The following is a 23,071-nucleotide window of genomic DNA, read 5'->3' on the forward strand; positions in this document are numbered from 1 at the left end:
AAGTCCTCATCAGAGAACTCCTCTTTGCTGACGATGCTGCTTTAACATCTCACACTGAAGAATGCCTGCAGAGTCTCATCGACAGGTTTGCGTCTGCCTGCAATGAATTTGGCCTAACCATCAGCCTCAAGAAAACGAACATCATGGGGCAGGATGTCAGAAATGCTCCATCCATCAATATTGGCGACCACGCTCTGGAAGTGGTTCAAGAGTTCACCTACCTAGGCTCAACTATCACCAGTAACCTGTCTCTAGATGCAGAAATCAACAAGCGCATGGGTAAGGCTTCCACTGCTATGTTCAGACTGGCCAAGAGAGTGTGGGAAAATGGCGCACTGACACGGAACACAAAAGTCCGAGTGTATCAGGCCTGTGTCCTCAGTACCTTGCTCTACGGCAGCGAGGCCTGGACAACGTATGCCAGCCAAGAGCGACGTCTCAATTCATTCCATCTTCGCTGCCTTCGGAGAATACTTGGCATCAGGTGGCAGGACTATATCTCCAACACAGAAGTCCTTGAAGCGGCCAACATCCCCAGCTTATACACCCTACTGAGTCAGCGGCGCTTGAGATGGCTTGGCCATGTGAGCCGCATGGAAGATGGCAGGATCCCCAAAGACACATTGTACAGCGAGCTCGCCACTGGTATCAGACCCACCGGCCGTCCATGTCTCCGTTATAAAGACGTCTGCAAACGCGACATGAAATCGTGTGACATTGATCACAAGTCGTGGGAGTCAGTTGCCAGCATTCGCCAGAGCTGGCGGGCAGCCATAAAGACAGGGCTAAATTGTGGCGAGTCGAAGAGACTTAGTAGTTGGCAGGAAAAAAGACAGAGGCGCAAGGGGAGAGCCAACTGTGCAACAGCCCCAACAAACAAATTTCTCTGCAGCACCTGTGGAAGAGCCTGTTACTCCAGAATTGGCCTTTATAGCCACTCCAGGCGCTGCTTCACAAACCACTGACCACCTCCAGGCGCGTATCCATTGTCTCTCGAGATAAGGAGGCCCAAAGAAGTAGGTGTCCCAGCTACCACCCGCCCTTAACCTTGCACAGTTGAACTTGCATTCAGCAGCAGGAAGAACTTCCCACTAGCTCCATTTAAAAGAATTATCAACTGCCTACAGGTTAGTTGCTGGTTGATGTAGCATCAAAGCAACAGCCAGAATACAAGTGTGTGATACTTTGTGTAGTTCAAAGTTTCAGAAGTTGACAGGGAGTGGTGTGGCAGCTGCTGAAAGAGCTTTTGTTGACTTCAAGGCATCTGCACAAACCAGTTGCTCCCACACGTGTGCAGTAGTAACCACTTCCCTTGGGATACAGCATGACTTTGGCAAATGAACATAAGGCACACAGAGCAGAACAAGCTGTTGGAAGTTGGCAGTGGGCGGTGGAAATCGGCTCTCAGCAGGAGGTCGTATCAGCCCAGAGTGTTCTGGGTGCAATTCTTCTACCTGAACCTCAGTGAAGAACAGTGTGTGTGACATCTATGCTTCAGTAAGGACAACCTCACTGAAATCTGCCACAACTGTAATCTCAGAGCAGGACAAGGACCCGTTGCCAGTGGAAGTCAAGGTGACAGTGGTGATGAACTTTGATGCGTCTGGCTTCTCCAGACTAGAGTTGGAGATATTTGCAACATCTCGCAAATTGCCATCCACTGGTGGTTGTTGATGCATTCTATTCATTGTGCATTAACTACACTTCATTCTCTCTTGCCAGAGAGAAACGTAGCAGCAAGCACACGGCTTCGCTAGAATTTCAGGTTTCCTCGTGGTGAAGGGTGCAGTTGACTGCACGCATATCACTTTGTTGGTGCCACATGCCAACTCTGGCTATGCTAGAACCAAAAGGGATTTCACTTCCTCACCATCCAGCTGGTGTGTGGCCACAGGCAGAGAGTCATACAGGTCAATGCCTGCTATCTGGCAGTAGACAGAATGCCTTCATTCTGTGGCAGTCTACTGTGCCATCTGCATTTGAACTGCCACAACAAACCAAAGGGTGTCTCTTGGGTGACCAGCGCTATCTTCTGACCACGTGGCTGAAAGGGAATCTCTGTGTTGCCTCCTCTCTTCCTCCTCATGCTCCTCCTGTCCCTGAGCTGTTTGCCGTATAGCTGATGGCAAGGTCTGATGCTGATGCAGAGGTGCACTGCCTGCAGCAGATCCCATGATTCTTGACACCCACTCCGCTGAGTACTGCAGGGCTCCTCCAAAGCAGTCCAGATAGCAAAGCTTTGTTTTCGCATGCTAATGGTCTGCTTTATCACATTTCATCTGGTGAGCATGAGCTCCATTGTATGCATGCTGCACAAGTCTGCGTGGGTTATGCACAGGGAAGCTGCTTGTGCTGCAGTGGAAACTGAGACATCAGCCATCAGATGTTGCATCATGGTTGGGTCCACGAGTGTGCTGATGAAGCTGACCACCACTTCCATGCTGGAAAGGATGGGCATCAAGCTCTGTGCAAATCCCTGTACCAAGTTGGACTCCATTGTGCTCTTTGACATTGACCGCAGGATTTCTGGCAGGCGTCCCGATGCACCAAGCATTTTGTTGTGATACCCATCAGAATTTTTCTGTCAGCTTCCCCATAAAAGTGCTCATCTTGGTCCTTTGCAGCAGAACTCGCCCTCTGGCAAACTAGCACCTGTGCTAGGCTTGTTCCCTGCCCTGGCTACAGGTCACTAGTCCTCAGTTTCTCACGACCTGCAGATCCCACCTCTGTGCTATCCTCTAAATTACACACTATGTCAGTATCTGAGCTGGTGGCTGTGAATGAGAACTCGAGTGATGGTGCGTCTACGTCATCATTGCCACCTTGATGTTTCTGTAGTGCTTGGCCAGGTTGCACCTTGTGTATTGAAAGGCATAAGGGTAAGGTTGTGATGTGAAGAGTCGGGGTGGGGCGGGGGGTGCGGGGAAGTGATGGGTGGAGAAGTGAGAGATGCATGCCATCTGCAGCTTGTTAATTAGAAGCAAGTGTGGGATGATGGGCAAGTGGGATGTGAGAAGGAAGATTAGTTATGTGCATACCGTTCATTTTTGATTTTAGCAACTCTGCTGAGCACAGCCTCAGTAGTGGGGTCCCAATAATGACCAGCATCATCATCTCCATAGGGTCAGGACCTGCGGGTGTGCCTGTCCCCCTCCAGTTAGTTTTTGTTGCCTCCGATTGTGTGCCGCTTTGTCTTGCAAGAGAGAAGTAAGTGTGTCAGTGAATGTAGTGCAGTCTGTTTGGATGATCTGGCAGTGAGTGCAAGCTGAGAGATATGGATGTGAGGCTTGCAGCAGTCTAGGTTTGTGAGGGTGCAGTGGAGTGTATGAGTCCTGATTGATAGAAATTGTTGGTAGGTGAGTGGTGGAGATGTGGTGAATTGCGGAATGTCTGAGGCTGATGGTGCAGTTGGTAAAATGTTGCATTCACAGACCTTGATCACTAATGGGAGATCATTGAACTTCTTGCTGTACAGTATCTAGGTCCTCGGTGCTTGACTCCTGGCATTGACCTCCATGGCTATCTGCTGCCACTGCCTTCTCAGCGAGTGTCTGGAGGACCTCCAGGCCTCCCCTTTGGATACAGGACATCTGTCCAACATTCCACCTCCTCCACCAAAATTTCCAGTGCGGCATCCAAAAACCTTGGAGCTCTCTCTCTCTCCCATGTTGTGCTGTTATTCAGTGTTTCACAGGGCAGATTCACTTCCTGCTCGCACCTGCTTCAACCACAGTGCACCTCCCTCTTAAGAGTTGCAGGCCAGCTTTATGTAATGCAGACTGTCTTTAAGTAATGCTAGCCACGCATGATGTTGTCACCTTGCTCAGGTATGTAGCCAGTCAACAGTGAGGTTAGTGCTAGCTGGACACTGAAATCATTTAAAACAGCAAGAAGTGCAAAGTTAGTGCTGCCTGCATTGTGTGGATTAATTGTGCATCGCGATCCCCTCACTTGTTTTCGAGGGCAATCAAATTTAACCCCAGCAAAATTCAAATCAGGCAGTATAAAGCAGGAAAAATAAATTAAATTCAAATGATTAAAGAAAGCAAACTAAAAATTGGGTAATGTTGATGGAATAAAGGAAGAGAGATGATGATGATGGCAGATTCTTGATCATGAGGAGGCTTGTCCCTGTGGTAGTTGGCATGAATGTTGACGACTGAAAAGGGCAATTCTTGATCGGTAGGCTCTTGAGCAGTTGGGGCACAAGAACTGGTTTGGAGGGGCTATGGTATAAGCAGACTCCTTACAATGTCTGCACCTTTCTTAAGAGAGAGAGATAAAAAAGATAGAAAAGCTAAGCAAAACCGCAACATTAATTCTTTTTAGATCTCCAACACTAATTTTCTTTGGAGGGATTGAGAATCCACACTGGTAAAAATTATTTTTCCATAGCCAGAGAGGTTGTTCAGCAATAATTAACACTCATTACGCCATTAATAATTCACTCAATCCTGAATGCCCCAGCTTAACTTTTTCAGCCGTTTTTAGTGTTGAGCTAGTTGGCAACTACCCCAAGTTCATGTCATTGCTGTCATTTCAATGCCAAGTCTATCGGCGAAGATTGCAACAGCACACCCTTTGGAGGAGCAGAGAATTTCTGACAGCAACTTCTGGGTTTCTGCATTTAACTGCTCATGTGCGTACTCCACAAGTTGCTGTTAGATATCCTTTAATATAACGGTGAGCGCTAATGGCCTCTATGTTATTCTTGTCACAAGTTCTAGGCTAGTGTTTTAATACCATGGTCGTTACAGCAAAGTCTCTTTAGGACGATTCGGATGACATAAGCAAGAATGAAGCTCTAGTAGTTTATTGTCCTCTGAACACTCAGATTGTTGTAATCTTTGCAACTGACATTTTTGATGTAGCAGTTCTATTTTTCATGTTAAAAATTGTCTTAACTGTTTATAGTATGAAAGGTTCATCTCAGTCCTAAATGGCTGACCTCTTATTCTGAGACTGTGACACTCAGTTCTAGACTCCCCAGCCAGGGAAATTTCTAATGTTCTTAAGATATTCTGAGTGAAATATTGCACTTTTAGCATAATATTTATTTTACTCTGTATATATTTAATTTCTTGTGTGAATATTATAATATGTAATTTCCTCGTTTCGATCTCCAACTTTAACCACTTCATGCAAACTGCTTACATTATGTATATCTGGAATTCCGTATTAAACATTGGATACTGAATTGCTCTTACTGTGTTCATATTGTTACTAGTATAAGTAAGTATAGTGCTCAGTTTAAACATTTTTCTCTGCATCAAGGTGAAGAAAATGCAACTACCTTTTTATTAAAATCCATCACTTTCCTTAATTTTCTTTTGTTTCCTCCTATCCACTACTGAAGATATAGACTCCTGCATCGTTTTTCCTCCACTATTCCTGCACCTCACTAATCTATGTGTGGGTTTTGACTATGTTGCCAGACTGTTTTACCATGGCGGCCATTATACTGAGTCCAATCCTTTCCACGTACATATTTACAATGAGAATTGCAAGGCAGTGATCAGGAGTGAGAACTCTGTCCATGTTTCCCTAACTAAGGAACACTAAGGTCAATTGTTGCTAACTTACCACAAACCAGGGATTTGCCATGGAATCTTTCTGGTCTCTATAGCTCAATTACTCAATGGATTAAACCCACTGAGCCATGACTGAATGTTGACAGATATCATTTGATGATTCGGCTTCTTACTGTATAAACTCTGAGCCATCAGCCAAATTAAGTTCCTTCCTTTATTTTTCCATGCAACCTTTATCAGGTCCACTTCCCAATGGACAAAAACTCAGCACTAAAGATTTTTTAAAAATATTTGTTCATGGGATGTAAGCATTGCTGGCAAGGCCAGCAATTGTTGCGCTCCCTGGCAAGGCCAGTATTTGTTGCGCATCCCTATTGTCCTTGAGAAGGTGCTGGTGACTGCATTCTTGAAATGGTGTAGTCCATGTGATGTAGATACACCCACAGTGCTAAAAGGAAGGAAGTTCCAGGTTTTTAACCCAGCGATAGTGAAGGCAAGGCCATATAGTTCCAAATCAGTATAGTGTGTAGCTTGGATAGCAACTTGCAGGTGGCGGTGTTCCTATGCTTCTGCTGCCCTTGTCCTTCTAGGTGGTAGAGGCTGTGGGTTTGGGAGGTGCTGTCAAAAGAGGCTTGGCAAGTTACTGCAGTGCATCTTTTAGATGGTGCACACTGCTGCCACTGTGCACTGGTGGTGGAGGGAGTGGATGGGGTGCCAATCAAGCAGGCAAGTGGAGTGTATTCCATCACACTCCTGACTTGTGCCTTGTAGATGGTGGGCAGGCATTGGGAAGTCAGGAGTTGAGTTACTCGAAGAATTCCCAGCCTCTGCCCTGCTCTTTTAGCCACAGTATTTATTTGGCTGGTCCAGTTCAGTTTCTAGTCAATGGTAACTCACAGGATGTTGATGGTTGGGGATTCAGCGATGGTGATGCCATTGAACATCAAGGGGAGTTGGTTGGATTCTCTCTTGTTGAAGATGGTCATTGTCCAGCACTTGTGTGGTGAGAATGTTACTTGTCACTTATCAGCCCAAGTCTGAATGTTGTCCAGGCCTTTCTGCATGCGGGCACAGACTGCTTCAGTATCTGAGGAGTTGTGAATGGTACGGAACACTCGGCAGTCATCAGCGAACATTCCCACTTCTGACCTTATGATGGAGGGAGGGTCATTAATAAAACAACTGAAGATGGTTCGGCCTAGGACACTACCCTGAGGAACTCGTGCAGTGATATCCTCGGACTGAGATGATTGACTTCCAATGACCACAACCGTCTTCCTTTGTGCTAGGTGTGACTCCAACTAGTGGAGAATTTTGCCCCCGAGTCCCATTGACTTCAGTTTTGCTAGGGCTCCTTAATGCCACACTCTGTTAAGGGCAGTCATTCTCACCTCACCTCTGGAACTCAACTCCTTAGTCCATGTTTGGACCAAGGCTGTAATGAGGTCAAGAGCTGAATGCCCTGGTGGAACCAAACTGAGCATTGGTGAACAGGTTATTGCTGAGTGTCATTTCATAGCATTGTCAACGACCCTTTCCGTCACTTTGCTAATCGTTAAGTGTAGGCTGATGGGGCAGTAATTGGCCGGATTGGATTTGTCCTGCTTTATGTGGACGGGACATGCCTGAGTAATTTTCCACATTTTTGAGTAGATGCCAGTGTTGTAGCTGTATTGGAACAACTTGGCTAACAGCCTTCCCATTTAGCACAAAACTCTCAAATTCTGCAAGCATACACAGAGGGGCTTGGTAGGAGAAATAGAAGTGTAAACCACAGTTGTGCAACGAGTAAGTGGCCAATATTCTCCCAGGTCTTTGTTAATGTTGTTTTCTAGCAGAGGCACATGCAACATTATGTTAATAATAAGGCTGTCCAATTTTTTCCTCCGCCTCTGGGGATGCATTTGGTCTCTCATCTGCACCCCCATACTGCTTGGTTCCAATCTGGAACTCAGTGGAGTGCGGCATTCCATTCTATGAGATCACTATTGATGAGTCAATATTCCTTGCGGCACCGTTTTTAATTAACAGATCAGCATGTCTAACTACTGTCAGGATTGTAATAGCATGGTTAGGAACAAGTAAAAACCCTCCTAAATTACCAAACCAATATGCTGAAACCTTATTCTCTGAAGAACATCCTTCTTCAAAAGTGTAACTTTTCCCCATTCTTCATCTACCTTTACAAGCCTCTTACAATGCTTGCTGAATTATAGAAAGTTTACGGCTCAGAAAACAGGCCACTTGGTCCATTGTGTCTGCACCGGCCGGAAACGAGCCACCCAGCCTTGTCCCACCTTCCAGCATTTGATTTGTAGCCCTGCAGATTACGGCACTTAAGGTGCATATCCAGACACCTTTTAAATGAGTTGAGGGTTTCTGCCTCTATTACTCTTACAGGCAGTGAGTTCCAAACCCCTACCACCCTCTGGGTGAAAACATTTCTCCCATCTCCCCGCTAATCTTTCTACCATTCACTTTAAATCTATGCTCCCTTGTCACTGGCCTCTCTGCTAAGGTAAATAGGCCCTTACCATCCACTCTATCCAGGCCCCTCATAATTTTGTACATCTCAATCAAATCCCCCTCAGCCTCCTCTGTTCCAAGGGAAACAACCCCAGCCTGTCTAATCTTTCCTCATAACTGCATTTTTCCAGTCCTGGCAACATTCTCGTAAATCTCATCTGAACCTTCTCCAGTGCAACTGTATCCTTTCTGTAATGAAGTGACCAGAACTGCACACAGTACTCAAGTTGTGGCCTAACTAATGATTTATACAGTTCCAGTATAACCTCCCTGCTGTTACATTCTATACCTCGGCTAATAAAGGAAAGGATTCCATCTGCCTTCTTAACCACCTTATCGACCTGTCCTGCTACCTTTAGAGATCTTTAGATTCACTCCAAGGTCCCTCACTTCCTCTGCACCTCTCCGTATTCTCCTGTTAATTGTGTATTCCTTTGCCTTGTTTGACCTTCCCAAATGCATCACTTCACTCTTCGAGTTGAATTCCATTTTCCGCTTTCCTGCCCACCTTACCAGTCGATTGATATCTTCCTGCAGTCTACAGCTATCCTCGCTATCAACCACAGGGCCAATTTTCATGTCGGCTCCAAACTTTTTGATTATGCCTCCTACATTTATGTCCAAATCGTTTATATATGTATATATACCGCAAAAAGCAGGGGTCCTACTACTGAGCCCTGTGGAACGTCACTGGAAACTGAATTGGTGATTTGTACCATATACAAACACTTGAAAATGACAGGCAGGATAAGACCAGCTGGCCCATCAGGCTTGTCCAAACTCATAACGACTGGAACATCATGACCAGATACTTCCAACCTCCCCTTACCCAGGAGCCATGTAATCTCCTGCGAGAGTCAAAAAAAAATGCCAGAAAAACCCTGGGCAAACCAGGGAGAAAATACTCTGGCCCCTGACGCTGGCAATCATAATCAGTTCAGGAAATCGGATGAGGCATGTATCACCTGTAAAGCCACTTAAATACTTCCCTTCTATATGATGCAGTCTTTGCCCCAGTCAAGAACTAGTCCAACTCCCTTTTGAAGGCATACAGAGAATCAGCACCCACCACACTAGCCAGCATCATATTACAGAGACTTGCAACTCTCTGGGAAAAGAAAAAAACAATAACATCCAGTCTATTTCTACTGTTGCATAGCTTAAATGCATGGCCCTTAGTCCTCCGCCATCTGTCTAACTGGAATATTTTATCACATGGCACACTATCCAGCCCTTCCATTATTTTATAAAGCTCTATCTGATTGTCTCTAAATCTTTGCTGCCCTAAAGTAAACAGATGCAGCTCCTTTAGCTAATCTGAGTAACTAAGATTCTTTAGCTAGGAATCATTCTTGTAGCTCTCCTATGAACCTTTTCCAAAGCCACTATATTACCCACATGTGAGGATACCAAAATTGTGCAGAATTTTGTGAAGGGAGCTTAGTGCTGTGAACATTTGTCCACTTGGAAGTGATTTATGACTGTCTAAAATTTTAGCAAATAACCCAGTGCAGTAGGGAAATTTTTAAAACATCGTTTGGAAGATGTGTAATTTGATTGTGAAGTGCACACATATGTGAGTAGTTATAAAAAAATTAAACTGACCCTCATCCCCATCCCATTTTTTTTCTGAAAGGTTCAGCTTCATGGTGGTGGTATGATTTCCTGAATGGCAATGGCTCATCCAAATAGACATTTTCATGTGAATAGTGAGCGGCAGTAGGGTATGCAGAAGATTTCAGTTTGTGTCCAATTTTATTTTTGTTACATATGCAAGCTTCCAACAGGAAGTGGTGGGTCATAAACAAAAATGGGGGGTAACTACTACTGATTTTTTTTTTTTTGCCCCTCTAGCCTGAAGTACTGAGGCATAGGTTGATATCAGCTAACAATGCAGACTAAGAATTGAGCTTAGAATCGTCCAAGTCTATGTAGTTAAGTAACATACCATGTGCTCTATTTAGTCCTCATGAACTCCCTGAACATCATTTGAAAATAAATGTTAGACTATATAATTATAATGAATAATAAAAACGGGAACTCAGTTAAATGTTAATTTATAATAAAAATAACTTAAATTTCTATAAGCACATTTCCAGTACTGAGAGAAATTTCAGAGCAGTTTCTAGGGTAAAGGAGAAAGAATAGACGCTGAGCAGGAGGGATCAATGGGGGAAAAGAAAGGATAGCCTGCCCAATTGAATAAAGGATGTTACATAGGGTTTTTGAAGATTGGGAGGAAGGAGGGAAGTGGCCAAGTGGAGATGATTGGAGAGTTCCAGACATTAGGCATTGTAACTGGAGAGTGACTACCAATGGTAGACAAGACAAGCTAATCTTTTGTTTCAGTTAATTTTTAACCATTACCTAGATATTTGCTCTTGCAGTTTGACAAATTGGAATGCTTCCTTAATGGTGAAAGGCTAGGAGCTGTGGTGGAGCAAAGGAATTAAGTATCCATATAAACAAATCATTAAAAGCTAGTGCACAGGTACAAAAGGAATCAAAAAAGCTAATGGAATGTTGGCCTTTATCTGAAGGACTGGAATTCAAAAGTGAGGAAATTATGCTTCAGTTGTACAGAGTCTTGGTCAGACCCCATCTGGAGTACTGCATTCATTATTGGGCACTGAATCTCAGGAGAAATATACTGGGTTTGGATGAGGTACCTTGTGCATTCATCAGAATGACAGAATGATGCCAGAGCTTAAAGGGTGGGTTAAGTTATGAGATCCGTTGAATTCAGAAGGTTGATGGGCAATCTAATTATGGTAATAATTAAGGGATTTGATACAGTAAGTACAGAGAAGCTATTTCCTCTGGTGAGGAATCCAGAACAAGAGAGCATAATCTTAAAATTACAGCTAGGCCATTTCGGAGTGAAATCAAGAAACACTTTTTGCGCACAAAGGGTAGTGGAAATCTGGAACTCATTTCCCCCAAAAGGTTGTGGAAGCTGGCTCAATTGAAATTTTCAAGAATATGATTGATGGATCTTTTGTTCAGTAAGAAAAGGGAACAAAGCCAAGTAAATAAAGATGAGGTACAGATCTGCAATGATCTAATTGAATGCCAGTGGAGGCTCTCGGGGCTGAATGGCCTACTCCAGTTCCTATGCTTCTATGACATCAGAGTCGATAAACTGTTTATAACTCCCATCTTTTACCTGAAAAGTAGTGTTTTTTTGATCACTGTTTCTTTAAAACTTCCTTTTGTTATTTAATGTTAGTAAGTGTGAGGGGATGCATTTGGTTAAAAAAAATAACTAATTATACTCTGGAAGGAAGCAGGCTTGGTGCTGTGAACAGCAGAAGAACTTGGGCGAACATGTTCATAAAACATTAAAAGCAGTGCTGCAGGTTGCTGAGGCTGTTTTCTTTTTTAAAAAACTAATGCAATTCTAAGGTCCTATCTCAAGGTATAGAATATTAAAATCGAGGTAATTAGCCTATAGAAAAACCAAAGGCCTCAGTGTACTGTGTGCAGCATTGGGCTCTGCACTATGGGAGGTGTATTGATGCTGTACAGCACTGATTCAGGAGGTATGAGGAAATGTGAATCATAGAATGGTATAGCACAGAAGGAGATCATTCAGCACATCCTGCCTCTGTTGGCTTTTTGGCAGTGCTATCAATTAATGCCACAGCCCTGTAATTTTTTTCCACTTCAAGTATTTATCCAATTCTCTTTTGAATGATGCTGTTGAATCTGCTTCTGTCACCCTTTCATGCAGTGCATTCCAAATCATAACAATCTGCTGTGTACAAAAAAGAAGTTTCCTCCTGTTGTCTCTGCTTTTTTTTGTCTATCATTTTAAATCTATGTCCTCTGGTTACTGGCCCCTCTGCCACTGGAAACAGTTTGTCTTAATGTACACCATCAAAATGGTTCATGATTTTGAACACCGATGCAAATCATTTCAACCTCTATAAATCTTTATTCATCTAGGGAACTTGAGCTTTAGATGCCCTTCCTGTCCCCCTGATGGGAATGTGTTCAGACTGTACCTGAACCATCTCCTCTTTGAAGGCCTCCCATTGTTCAATTACTGTTTTGCCTACCAATTTTTGATTCCAATCCACCTGGACCAGATCCAGTTTCAACTCGCTGAAGTTAGCCCTCCTCCAGTAAGGTATTTTTATGCATGATTCTTCCTTGTCCTTTTCCATACCTGTTCTATACCAGGTGGTGTTAAGATCACAGTTGCTATAAAAATACAAATTATTGTTCCCCAAATGCTCTCCCACTGAAACATGCTCCACTGCTCCACTTCATTCCCCAGAACTAGAGCCAGCATTCTATCCTTCCTCGTTGAGCAGGAAACACACTGTTCAAGAAAGTTTTTGTGTACGCATATGAGGAATTCCTCCCCGTCCCTGTCCGTTACACTAATAGCTCCTCTTTTGTTTCTTAATGCTAACCAAAAGGGGGTCTTTCCTGATCACTTTGTATCCAGGAATTACATTCCCAATCCTCCTTTTCTTTGAGTCAGGTCTCTGTTATTGCCACCATATCTGATACAACGAATGATTTGAAAAATTATGTCCTTTTTCTTTAGAACAACACAGATATAGTGATGATATGAGAGAAGTGTTTAAAATTATGAAAGGATGGCACAGGATAAACAGAAGCAGACTGTGTCCAGTAATTGAAAGGACAAGAATGAGCCACCCTAGATACAGAATTAAATGTAAGATATTTAGAACAGATACTTTATTTGGTAAGATAATCCTATTTGGTTAGCATTTAGAAATAATAGAGAAGCTGTTAGGCTACTGGATGTATACTTTAGGCCACAAAATAGTGGGAAGGTGATAGAGGAGCAAATCTGTAGGCAGGCTACAGAAAGCTGCAAGAGCATTAAGTTGTGATAATGTGGGATCTCAATTATCCTAATATAGATTGGGATAGTAACAGTGTAAAGAGCAAAGAGGGGGAGGAATTCCTGAAATGTTTGCAGGAGAACTTTCTTGATCCAGTGTGTTTCCAGCGCAATGAGGAAGGAAGCAAAGCTGGATTTAGTTCTGGGGAATGCAGTGGAGCATGTTTCAGTGACAGAGTATTTGAATAACGTTGATCATAATACTGTCGGAGATACTTCTTTGCTGAGAGAATTGTGAGGCTGTGGAATTCACTTGCAGTGTTAGTGGTTAAGGCAGAAACCATGTCACCATTCATAATTAGATTTTATAGGTTGGTGAAGGAAAAGGAGTTGAAGCAATATGGGAACAAAATAAGTAAATGTGATCAGAACTATTTATTCAAGGCGAGGGTAAATACTGACATGACTGGTTGGGCCTAATAGCCTGCTTCTGTGTTGTAACCTCTATGTATTTCTACAACAGTTCTGATCTCAAAATAGCAAGAACTTTGATTTCTATAGCACGCATTACTTATAGGGAAGTCTCAGAGCAGTTTATAGGATGGTAGATAGTGATTGGACACCAGGCCGAGTAGGGAAGGAAGGATGGAAGTTAGAAGTGCAAAAACAGTCGAAGAGGAGGACCTTAAGATTTTTTTAATGGAGGGAGGGAAGTTGCAAGGTAGAGATGCTGAGGAAGAGAGTTATAAAGGCAAAGTGTGAACGGGAACATCATAGAGCAACCTTATTATCTTCCTTGTGTTAAATTGAAAATCATTCTGTAAATGTTATTTATTATTTAAATAGGGAATAACATATAACCAACTTTACAACATAGAAGGAGTCTGCCTGTGTGTCTGCCAACTCTTTGTTAAAGCAATCCAAAAGTAATTCTACTGCATTACTCTCTCCCCATAACTTTGTATTTTCCTTTGCTTCAAATTTTTATCAGTTTTCCCTTTTAGGAAACCATGGTCTATACCTCAACCACTTGAGGCAAAGCACTCCATAGTCCAGCAATCTTACATGTACAGAAGTTTTTCCTAACCCTTCCTCACTCTAAGGGATAGTTTTACAGGTGCAAAACGGGGCTTAAGCTTACAATATAATGGGTTGGGTGTATGTGTTCATTACACACTGGATGTACACCTGCCGCTATATCGGTGAAGGCAGAAAAAGAGGTGTTCAGGACTCGCACTGGAAGCGGCGTTAGACTCTTTGCATATTTGGGTGCATGAAAATTATGCTATATGCTGTTGTTGGACCCCGATTACGCCCTCTCCCGATTGCTGTTTTCCCCCCCCCTCAACCATTCCGTTTCCCTATCATTGCCCTGTCTCTTTCCCAATTGCTCCCCTCCTCTTCTTCCCAATCAGTACTCCCCTCTTCTAGAACCTAGCTGAGGGACATTGCCGGTGATGTGGAGACCAGAAATTAAAATCTTCTCCACTGGTGAGCTGCCTGGGGATGCCCAGCTCATTGGTTTTGTGTAAATGAAGCTTGTGGTCAAGTAAACCTTAGCTGCTCTGCTGTAGAGTCATACCCTGCACTCTGTTTGCCCTGGCAGATTGGTGGGAACCAAGTTCTAGACCTTTAGCACCTAGATTTTTCCCTCTTTTATTGGTATCAACCCAGAGACTTGCTATATTTTTCTTCTAGTTTTCACTTTTCTTGTCTCTGCTCCTGAAGACTCTTGCTGGGATACAGTTCACAGATGTTAGAAGTCCTGCTGAGATGATGTGCATCAGCAGGGTATCGCAACAGAATCTGATTCTGTCCTCACTGAGTACTTTGGAGCAGGGTTTTCTGAATAACTTTTGCGAGCAGGAACACTGACTGATTTTGCTTCATAGCCCAAGAAGATCAGGTGTAGGACTCCAACTGCTGCCCCAATTGAGATCTGCTAACTCAGTACAGACCATGGATTGAACCTGGGACCAGTGGTCTGTATATCTTAATATTGCACTGGATATTGTATTTACCTACAAGGCCACTAGAGGGGTGTGAGGGGGATCTTGTTGGTAGGCTTTTGCTGCATCTCTTCCAAAAAAATCCCTAAGCAGAAATGAACAATCAGGTAATGGCAATTTTTTCTTTCAGCTCGGACTAATTGTTTACAAGAAGAATTGAAAATGATAAAAATTAACCTTTCTAAAGCAGAGATGGAAAAGAAGCAGGCACAAGACAAGCTTAGCAATCTGGAGAAGGTAACTAATGCAGAACCGGGATAATATCTGTTGAAAGGTCATTGACCTGAAATGTTAACTGTTTCTCTCTCTCCACCGATGGTGCCTGACGTGTTTAGTATTTCCAGCATTTTTTTTTTATTTCATGTTTCCAACATTTGCATTATTTTGCTTTTGGCATAATGTCTGTGAAGGTTACGTGGAAATAATGTCATTTATTTTCCTTCATGCCTCAGCAATTCCATTTCTTCTACCCTTTTCAAAAGTGCAGCGGTGTTTGGTAATTAAGTTTACAACACAATATATGGACAGCACACAATTACCATCTGTGTAAAAGCTAAGTGGCTAAGTATTCAGGAGGACAAATATAAAGAATAAAATGAACTTTTCCACATGAACTTGCTTAAAGAAAATTGTCAATTGATATTTATCCTATTTCCCCTTCTGTATCTTGCATTATTCATTGCTATAAGGGAGGACAGGTAGCCCTTTGTAACTGCCACAAGGAGGTACATATTAGAACCCATGAATGATTGCGCCTATGTGTGAGAAGGTGCCTGCCTTTACTCAGCACTTCCCACTGCAGTACAGCTGAGATTGGTAATGCCTTGTGAACAATTGTGGAAACACTTTCTTATCTTCAATTCCACCAAGTAAGATGTGCTTGCTCAATCTGTTACACTCAATGTGAATAATCTTTCCATAATTCCTTTTCACCATAGGAAAAGAATAACCTGGAAATAGACATGAATTACAAACATAAAATGTTACAGCAGCAGCTGGATCAAGAAATTACAGAGCACAAAATAACTAAAGCACGATTGGTAGATGAGTATGAGTCTATAGAAGAAGCAAAGTCTGTGGCCATGAGCGGTTAGTATTTGCTAAGATTATTTTTCGTGCAAGTGAATTCAAGGACTTCAGTGTAAATCCTGGGGCTAATCTTATGCATACAGCACATATGCTGAAATTCACATTCCTATATATATGTGTATGCCACATCAGACTTTTCCACTTATTAAGGAATAAATGGTTACATCAATGCTGGCTTTGTCTCAGCCCTGACAGAGATACAAATATACTTATTGTATACCCATGATGAAACTCATTGTTTAAAAGATATATTGGTCGCCTCATCCAATATGAGTTTTTAATGGTAGTTCAGAATGATCTTTCAAACTTTTCTGTCTGGTGGTTGTTATGCAGAATTCCAGAAATATTTTTTCTAGTGTATGAATGATAAAGAAGTTAATCGTCTTAATGTGCATTTTTTTAAATGCACAGTGGATGTGAATTTACAGAGGGGTCAGTATAAACTAGGTGTGTGAAGAAGCTTTGACCTGGTCTGAGTAAAACAAGTATTTCAAGTTTAAACTGACTTTTATGACTTCCTGATTCAATGTATTATATCTCAGCTACAATGATTTTACTAGCAGTTGAGATTTTCTGAAACTTCATTTAGTTGTTTTATTGATTCAGAGCATGTTCTATATTTGTATTGTCTTTAGCATCTCACTATCATCAGTCGATGATAAAATAGTCAATTTAATAATGCTATTGCCCTAAAATGTCGATGTATTCTTAAACTCATTTGTTGCTGTTCAGAAATGGATAACAAGCTGAGAGAGGAGAGGATGTCCAGGCAGAGAGCAGAGAATCAGGTGATGGAAGTGGAAAAAAAGTGTTCTATGTTGGAAGTTGATTTAAAGCAGTTCCAACAAAAAGTGGAACAGCTCACTAAGCAGAAGGAGAGATTGGAGGATGAGGTGAGAGATGTAAACCAATGTTTCTAACCACTTTTGAACATTTTTAGAGTTTTAGTATTTATCTTAAGATATGAATCTAACAGTAGATGTAGGAAAAACAACATTAAGGTAAATGTGTATTAAGTACCTTTTATAACTGCAGAGAGTCAGTCCTGAGTAAACTAGTAGGTCATTTTTATGAGAGCTTGTAACATGTTATGTTATATCACTTTGTTTATATGACAAACATATTGTTCGAAATTTGTTTCTTAAGCAATAATTTTGTGGAGCTGAACCATGGTTTTATAACTTTTTTTGAACTGTTGGAAAGGAGGAGAAAGAGGTACCTAAGTTTTGAGAGAGGCTTAGAGGAGAGTGAAAACTTGAAACTCTTAGTATCAGAAGGGAAGGCATGTTAGAAATGTTTAGGAAGCTACATGTAAATGGGGTTCCACACTCTGAGAATGTCCAACCAAGGCTGTTGATAGAGTTGGCTGAGGAGATTATAGATCTCTTCACCAGCATCTTTCTATAGGAATCAAGGGATATGGGGAGAAAGCGGGAACAGAGTACTGAATTAGACGATCAGCCATGATCTCTTTTGAATGGCGGAGCAGGGCTGAAGGCCCTACTTCTGCTCCTATTTTCTATGTTTCCATGTTTTATGTTTCTTTCAACGCTCACTGGAATCAGATAACATCCCAATGAATTGGAAAGTAACGAAAGTGCCAACTTTTCAAAAAAAAAGAGTGGGATTAACCCGTAAATGATTTATATCTCTTGGCCTTACCTTGATTGTGTGGAAAGAGTTTTAAACTTTGACAGATAGCAAAAGAGATCATGTGAAGTACAGTTTGATTACAGCATGGGTTCAGCAGGGGTAGGTTGTGTCTGATCACTCTGCTGGATTTCAATATAGAAAGGGTGACTTAAGGTGAGGTTGTAAATATTATAGGGTAGAGTTTCTACTTTGGGCACATTCAGTGATCCGGGCATAAATTATTCTAGTTTTGAGAAGTGTATTTTTTTCCAAATTCCTGCTCAAACTCACTTGCATAGCGGCAAATGCATAATCTTCCATGAGCCAAGCAATCAGGCAGTGGTTTTAGGAACATAGTAGCAGGCCATTCAGCCCATCGAGCCTGTTCTGCCACTCAATACGATCATGGCTGATCATCCACTTTAAAGCCTTTTTCCCACACTACCCCCATAATCCTTTATATCATTGGTATTTAGAAATCTGTTAATCTCCTGCTTGAAACATACTCAGTGACTGAGCTTCCCCAGCCCTCTGGGTCGAGAATTCCAAAGATTCACAACCCTTCTGAGGAAAGAAATTTCTCCTCATCTTGGTCCCAAGTGGCTTCCCCCTTATTTTGAAATTGTGTCCCCTGGTCCTAGACTCCCCAATCAGGGGAAATATCATAGCTGCATCTGCCCTGTCTATCCCTGTCAGTATTTTGTAGTTTCAATGAGATCACCTCTCATTCTTCGAAACTCTAGAGAATACAAGCCCAGGTTCCCCAGTCTCTCTTCACAGGACAGTCCCCACTATCCCGGGAACAAGTCTGGTGAACCTTCGTTGTACTCGGTTTACGACAATAATATTCTTTCTAAGGTAAGGGGACCAAAACTGCACACAGTACTCCAGGTACAGTCTAACCAAGGTTCTATACAATTGAAACGAGGCTTCACTACTCCTGTACTCAAATCCTCTTGCAATAAAGGCTGACATGCCATTAGCCTTCCTAATTGCTTGCTGCACCTGCATGTTAGTTTCAGTGACTTATTGATGAGGAAACCCAGGTCCCTTTGTACATCTACACTTGCTAATCTCTTACCAATTAAGAAATACTCTGCACATTTGTTCCTCCTACCAAAGTGGATAACCCCTCATTTTTCCACATTATATTCCATCTGTCATGTTCTAGCCTATTCACTCAACCTGTCCAAATCCCCTTGAAGCTGCTTTGCATCTTCCTCACAACACACATTCCCATCTAGTTTTGTGTCATCCACGAACTTGGAAATATTACATTTGGTCACCACATCCACATCATTGAACAAAATTGTGAACAGCTGGGGCCCAAGTACTGATCCTTACGGTACCTCACTAGTCACACACTGCCAACGTGAGAATGACCTGTTTATTCCTACTCTCTGTTTTCTGCCTGTTAACCAATCTTTAATCCATGCCAGTATATTACCTCCTATCCCACATGCTTTAATTTTGCTAACCAACCTCCTATGGGGGACTTTATTAAAAGCCTTCTGAAAATCCAAGTATACTGCACGTACCAACTCCTTTATCAATTCTGTCAGTAACATCCTCAAAAAAACGCCAACAGGTTCGACAAACATGATTTCCCATTCATAAATCCATGTTGACTATGCCCAATCAGATCGTTATTATCCAAGTGTCCATTTATCACATCCTTTATAATAGATTCTAGAATTTTCCTACTGCTGCTTTGAGGCTAACAGGTCTGTAGTTCCCTGTTTACTCTCTTCCCTCCCTTTTTAAATAGTTGGGTGACATTTGCCACCTTCCAATCTGCAGGAACCATTCCAGAATCATAGAATTTTGATCACCAATGCATCCACTATCTCCATAGCTACCTCTTTCAACACTCTGGGATGTAGAATATCAGGTCCCGGGGACTTATCAACCTTCAGCCCCTTTAATTTCTCCAATACAACCTTCTTACAAATACTAATTTCCTTCAATTCCTCATTCACCCCAGTCCCTTGGATCTCTCTGGGAGATTTCTTGTATTTTCCTCAGTGAAGACAGACACAAAGTAATCATTTAGCTTCTCTGCCATTTCTCTATTCCCCATTATAAATTCTCCTGATTCTGCCTGAAATGGGGCCACATTTGTCTTAGCCAAAAGTTTCCCTTTTTTCGCGTACCTATAGAAGCTTTTACAGTCCGTTTTTATGTCTTTTTGCTAGTTTACATTCATATTCTATTCTCCCTTTCTTTATCAGTTTCTTGGTCCTCCTTTGCTGTATTCTAAGATCCTCCCAATCCTCAGGTTTACTACTATTTCTGGCAACTTTATAGGCCTTTTCTTTTAATCTTATGCAATCCTTAACTTCCTTTGTCAGCCACAGTTGACTGCCTTTTCATTTGGGGTTTCTGTGCCTTGAAGGAATGTATAGTTGCTGTAAACTATGTAATAATTTTTTAAAGACTATCCATTGCCTATGTGCTGTCATACCTTTTAATGTATTTTCCCAATCCACCTCAGCCAAGTTGCCCCTCATGCCTTCATAATTTCCTTTGTTCAAATGTAACACCCTGGCTTCAGATTGAACTACCTCACTTTCAAATATAATGTAAAATTCTATCATATTATGGTCACTCATCCCGAAAGGTTCTTTTACAACAAGATTATTAATTAGCCCTTTCTCATTACATAATACTAAATTTGAAATAATAAATATTCATAATTCTAAAATAGCCTGTTCTCTAGTCAGTTCCTTAATATACTGCTCGAGATAAACATCCCTAACACAGTCAACTCGTCCTCCACAGCATTAGTGCTCATTAGGTTTACCCAGTCTATATGCAGATTGAAGTCACTCATAATTACTGTATTACCCATGCTACATGCTTCTCTAATCTCCTGATTTAATACCATTGCCACACTGCCACCTTTAAGTGCTACGGATGTTAACTCGCTGGGGGCTTTCTTGTAGTTCAGCAGTGCAATGCGCTTAGCGGCTATGACAGGTTCCAGCTCTTCAAAGTGAGATTGAAACCAGTCTGCATTCCGCTTCACACAATTGCCATAGGTGGTCATTGCTGAGACATAGATGGCGTCTCTGATGTGGGCCCACTTGGTCCCTGCATCACCTGTGGAAGTGTTTTGGAGGGCTTTTTCAAGTGAATTTAGAAACTTGCGTAACAGCTGTGGACGAGAAATTCTGCTAGTGTTGATGCGCGGGCGGCCCTTCTGCTTGGAGTGATGCAGCTTCTTTGATTTGAGGCTAACCTTGCTGCACACCAGGGAGTGGTCGGTGTCGCAGTCCGCACTGTGGAACCATATCCCTCTTATTCCCATCCTATTCATGTATTTGTCAAGATGCCTCTTAAACGTCGCTATCGTACCTGCTTCCACCACCTCCCCCGGCAGAAAGTTCCAGGCACTCACCACCCTCTGTGTAAAGAACTTGCCTCGCACATCCCCTCTAAACTTTGCCCCTCGCACCTTAAACCTATGTCCCCTAGTAACTGACTCTTCCACCCTGGGAAAAAGCTTCTGACTATCCACTCTGTCCATGCCACTCATAACTTTGTAAACCTCTATCATGTCGGCCCTCCACCTCCGTCATTCCAGTGAAAACAATCCGAGTTTATCCAACCTCTCCTCATAGCTAATGCACTCCAGACCAGGCAACATCCTGGTAAACCTCTTCTGTACCCTCTCCAAAGCCTCCACGTCCTTCTGGTAGTGTGGCGACCAGAATTGCACGCAATATTCTAAGTGTTTCCTAACTAAGGTTCTGTATAGCTGCAGCATGACTTGCCAATTTTTAAAGTCTATGCCCCAACCGATGAAGGCAAGCATGCCGTATGCCTTCTTGACTGCCTTATCCACCTGCGTTGCCACTTTCAGTGACCTGTGGACCTGTACGCCCAGATCTCTCTGCCTGTCAATACTCCTAAGGGTTCTGCCATTTACTGTATACTTCCCACCTGTATTAGATCTTCCAAAATACATTCCCTCACATTTGGCCAGATTAAGCTCCATCTGCCATTTCTCCGCCCAAGTCTCCAACCGATCTATATCATGCTGTATCCTCTGACAAGCCTCATCACTATCCGCAACTCCACCAACCTTTATGTCATCCGCAAACTTACTAATCAGATCAGCTACATTTTTCTCCAAATCATTTATATATAATACAAACAGCAAAGGTCCCAGCACTGATCCCTTCGGAACACCACTAGTCACAGCCCTCCATTCAGAAAAGCACCCTTTCACTGCTACCCTCTGTCTTCTTTGACTGAGCCAGTTCTGTATCCATCTTGCCAGCTCACCTCTGATCCCGTGTGACTTCACCTTTTGTACCAATCTGCCATGAGGGACCTTGTCAAAGGCTTTACTGAAGTCCATATCGACAACATCCACTGCCCTTCCTTCATCAATCATCTTCGTCACTTCCTCAAAAAACTCAATCAATTTAGTGAGACATGACCTCCCCTTCACAAAACTATGCTGCCTCTCGCTAATAAGTTCATTTGTTTCCAAATGGGAGTAAATCCTGTCCCGAAGAATCCTCTCTAATAATTTCCCGACCACTGACGTAAGGCTCACCGGCCTATAATTTCCTGGATTATCCTTGCTACCCTTCTTAAACAAAGGAACAACATTGGCTATTCTCCAGTCCTCTGGGACCTCACCTGTTGCCAATGAGGATACAAAGATTTCTGTCAAGGCCCCAGCAATTTCTTCCCTTGCCTCCCTCAGTATTCTGGGGTAGATCCCATCTGGCCCTGGGGACTTACCTACCTTAATGCAAGACGCCCAGCACCACCTCCTTTTTGATAACGACATGACCCAGACTATCTACACTCCCTTCCCTAGACTAATCATCCACCGAGTCCTTCTCTTTGGTGAATACTGATGCAAAGTACTCATTTAGTACCTCTCCCATTTCCTCTGGCTCCACCCATAGATTCCCTCCTCTGTCCTTGAGTGGGCCAACCCTTTCCCTGGTTACCCTCTTGCTCTTTATATATGTATAAAAAGCCTTGGGATTCTCCTTAATCCTGTTTACCAATGACTTTTCCTGACCCCTTTTAGCCCTCCTGAATCCTTGCTTAAGTTCCTTCCTACTTTCTTTCTATTCCTCCAAGGGCTTCATCTGTTCCCGGCCTTCTAGCCCTTATGAATGCTTCCTTTTTCTTTTTGACTAGGCTCACAATATCCCTCGTTATCCAAGGTTCCCAAAACTTGCCAAACTTATCCTTCTTCCTCACAGGAACATGTATTCTAATCAACTGACATTTGAAAGACTCCCACATGCCAGATGTTGATTTACCCTCAAACAGCCGCCCCCAATCTAAATTCTTCAGTTCCTGACTAATATTGTTATAATTAACCTTCCCCCAATTTAGCACCTTCACCCGAGGACTACTCTTATCCTTATCCACAAGTACCTTAAAACTTACGGAATTATGGTCACTGTTCCCGAAATGCTCCCCTACTG

At 42.5% G+C, this 23,071-nt stretch overlaps 1 protein-coding gene across 4 annotated transcripts in view; it reads left to right on the forward strand.

Annotated features, from left to right (window-relative positions):
• rock1 (Rho-associated, coiled-coil containing protein kinase 1) overlaps positions 1 to 23,071 on the forward strand; it is a 287,505-nt gene that overhangs the window by 165,992 nt on the left and 98,442 nt on the right. For all 4 annotated transcript variants that reach the window (XM_068031728.1, XM_068031729.1, XM_068031727.1 and 1 more), the window contains 3 exons: positions 15,019 to 15,125; positions 15,827 to 15,977; positions 16,710 to 16,870. In XM_068031728.1, the coding sequence (XP_067887829.1) occupies positions 15,019 to 15,125; positions 15,827 to 15,977; positions 16,710 to 16,870 (419 nt within the window). The remainder of the gene's footprint in view (positions 1 to 15,018; positions 15,126 to 15,826; positions 15,978 to 16,709; positions 16,871 to 23,071) is intronic.

The sequence above is a fragment of the Heterodontus francisci genome, chromosome 5 (assembly GCF_036365525.1).
Source record: "Heterodontus francisci isolate sHetFra1 chromosome 5, sHetFra1.hap1, whole genome shotgun sequence".
NCBI lineage: Eukaryota > Metazoa > Chordata > Chondrichthyes > Heterodontiformes > Heterodontidae > Heterodontus > Heterodontus francisci.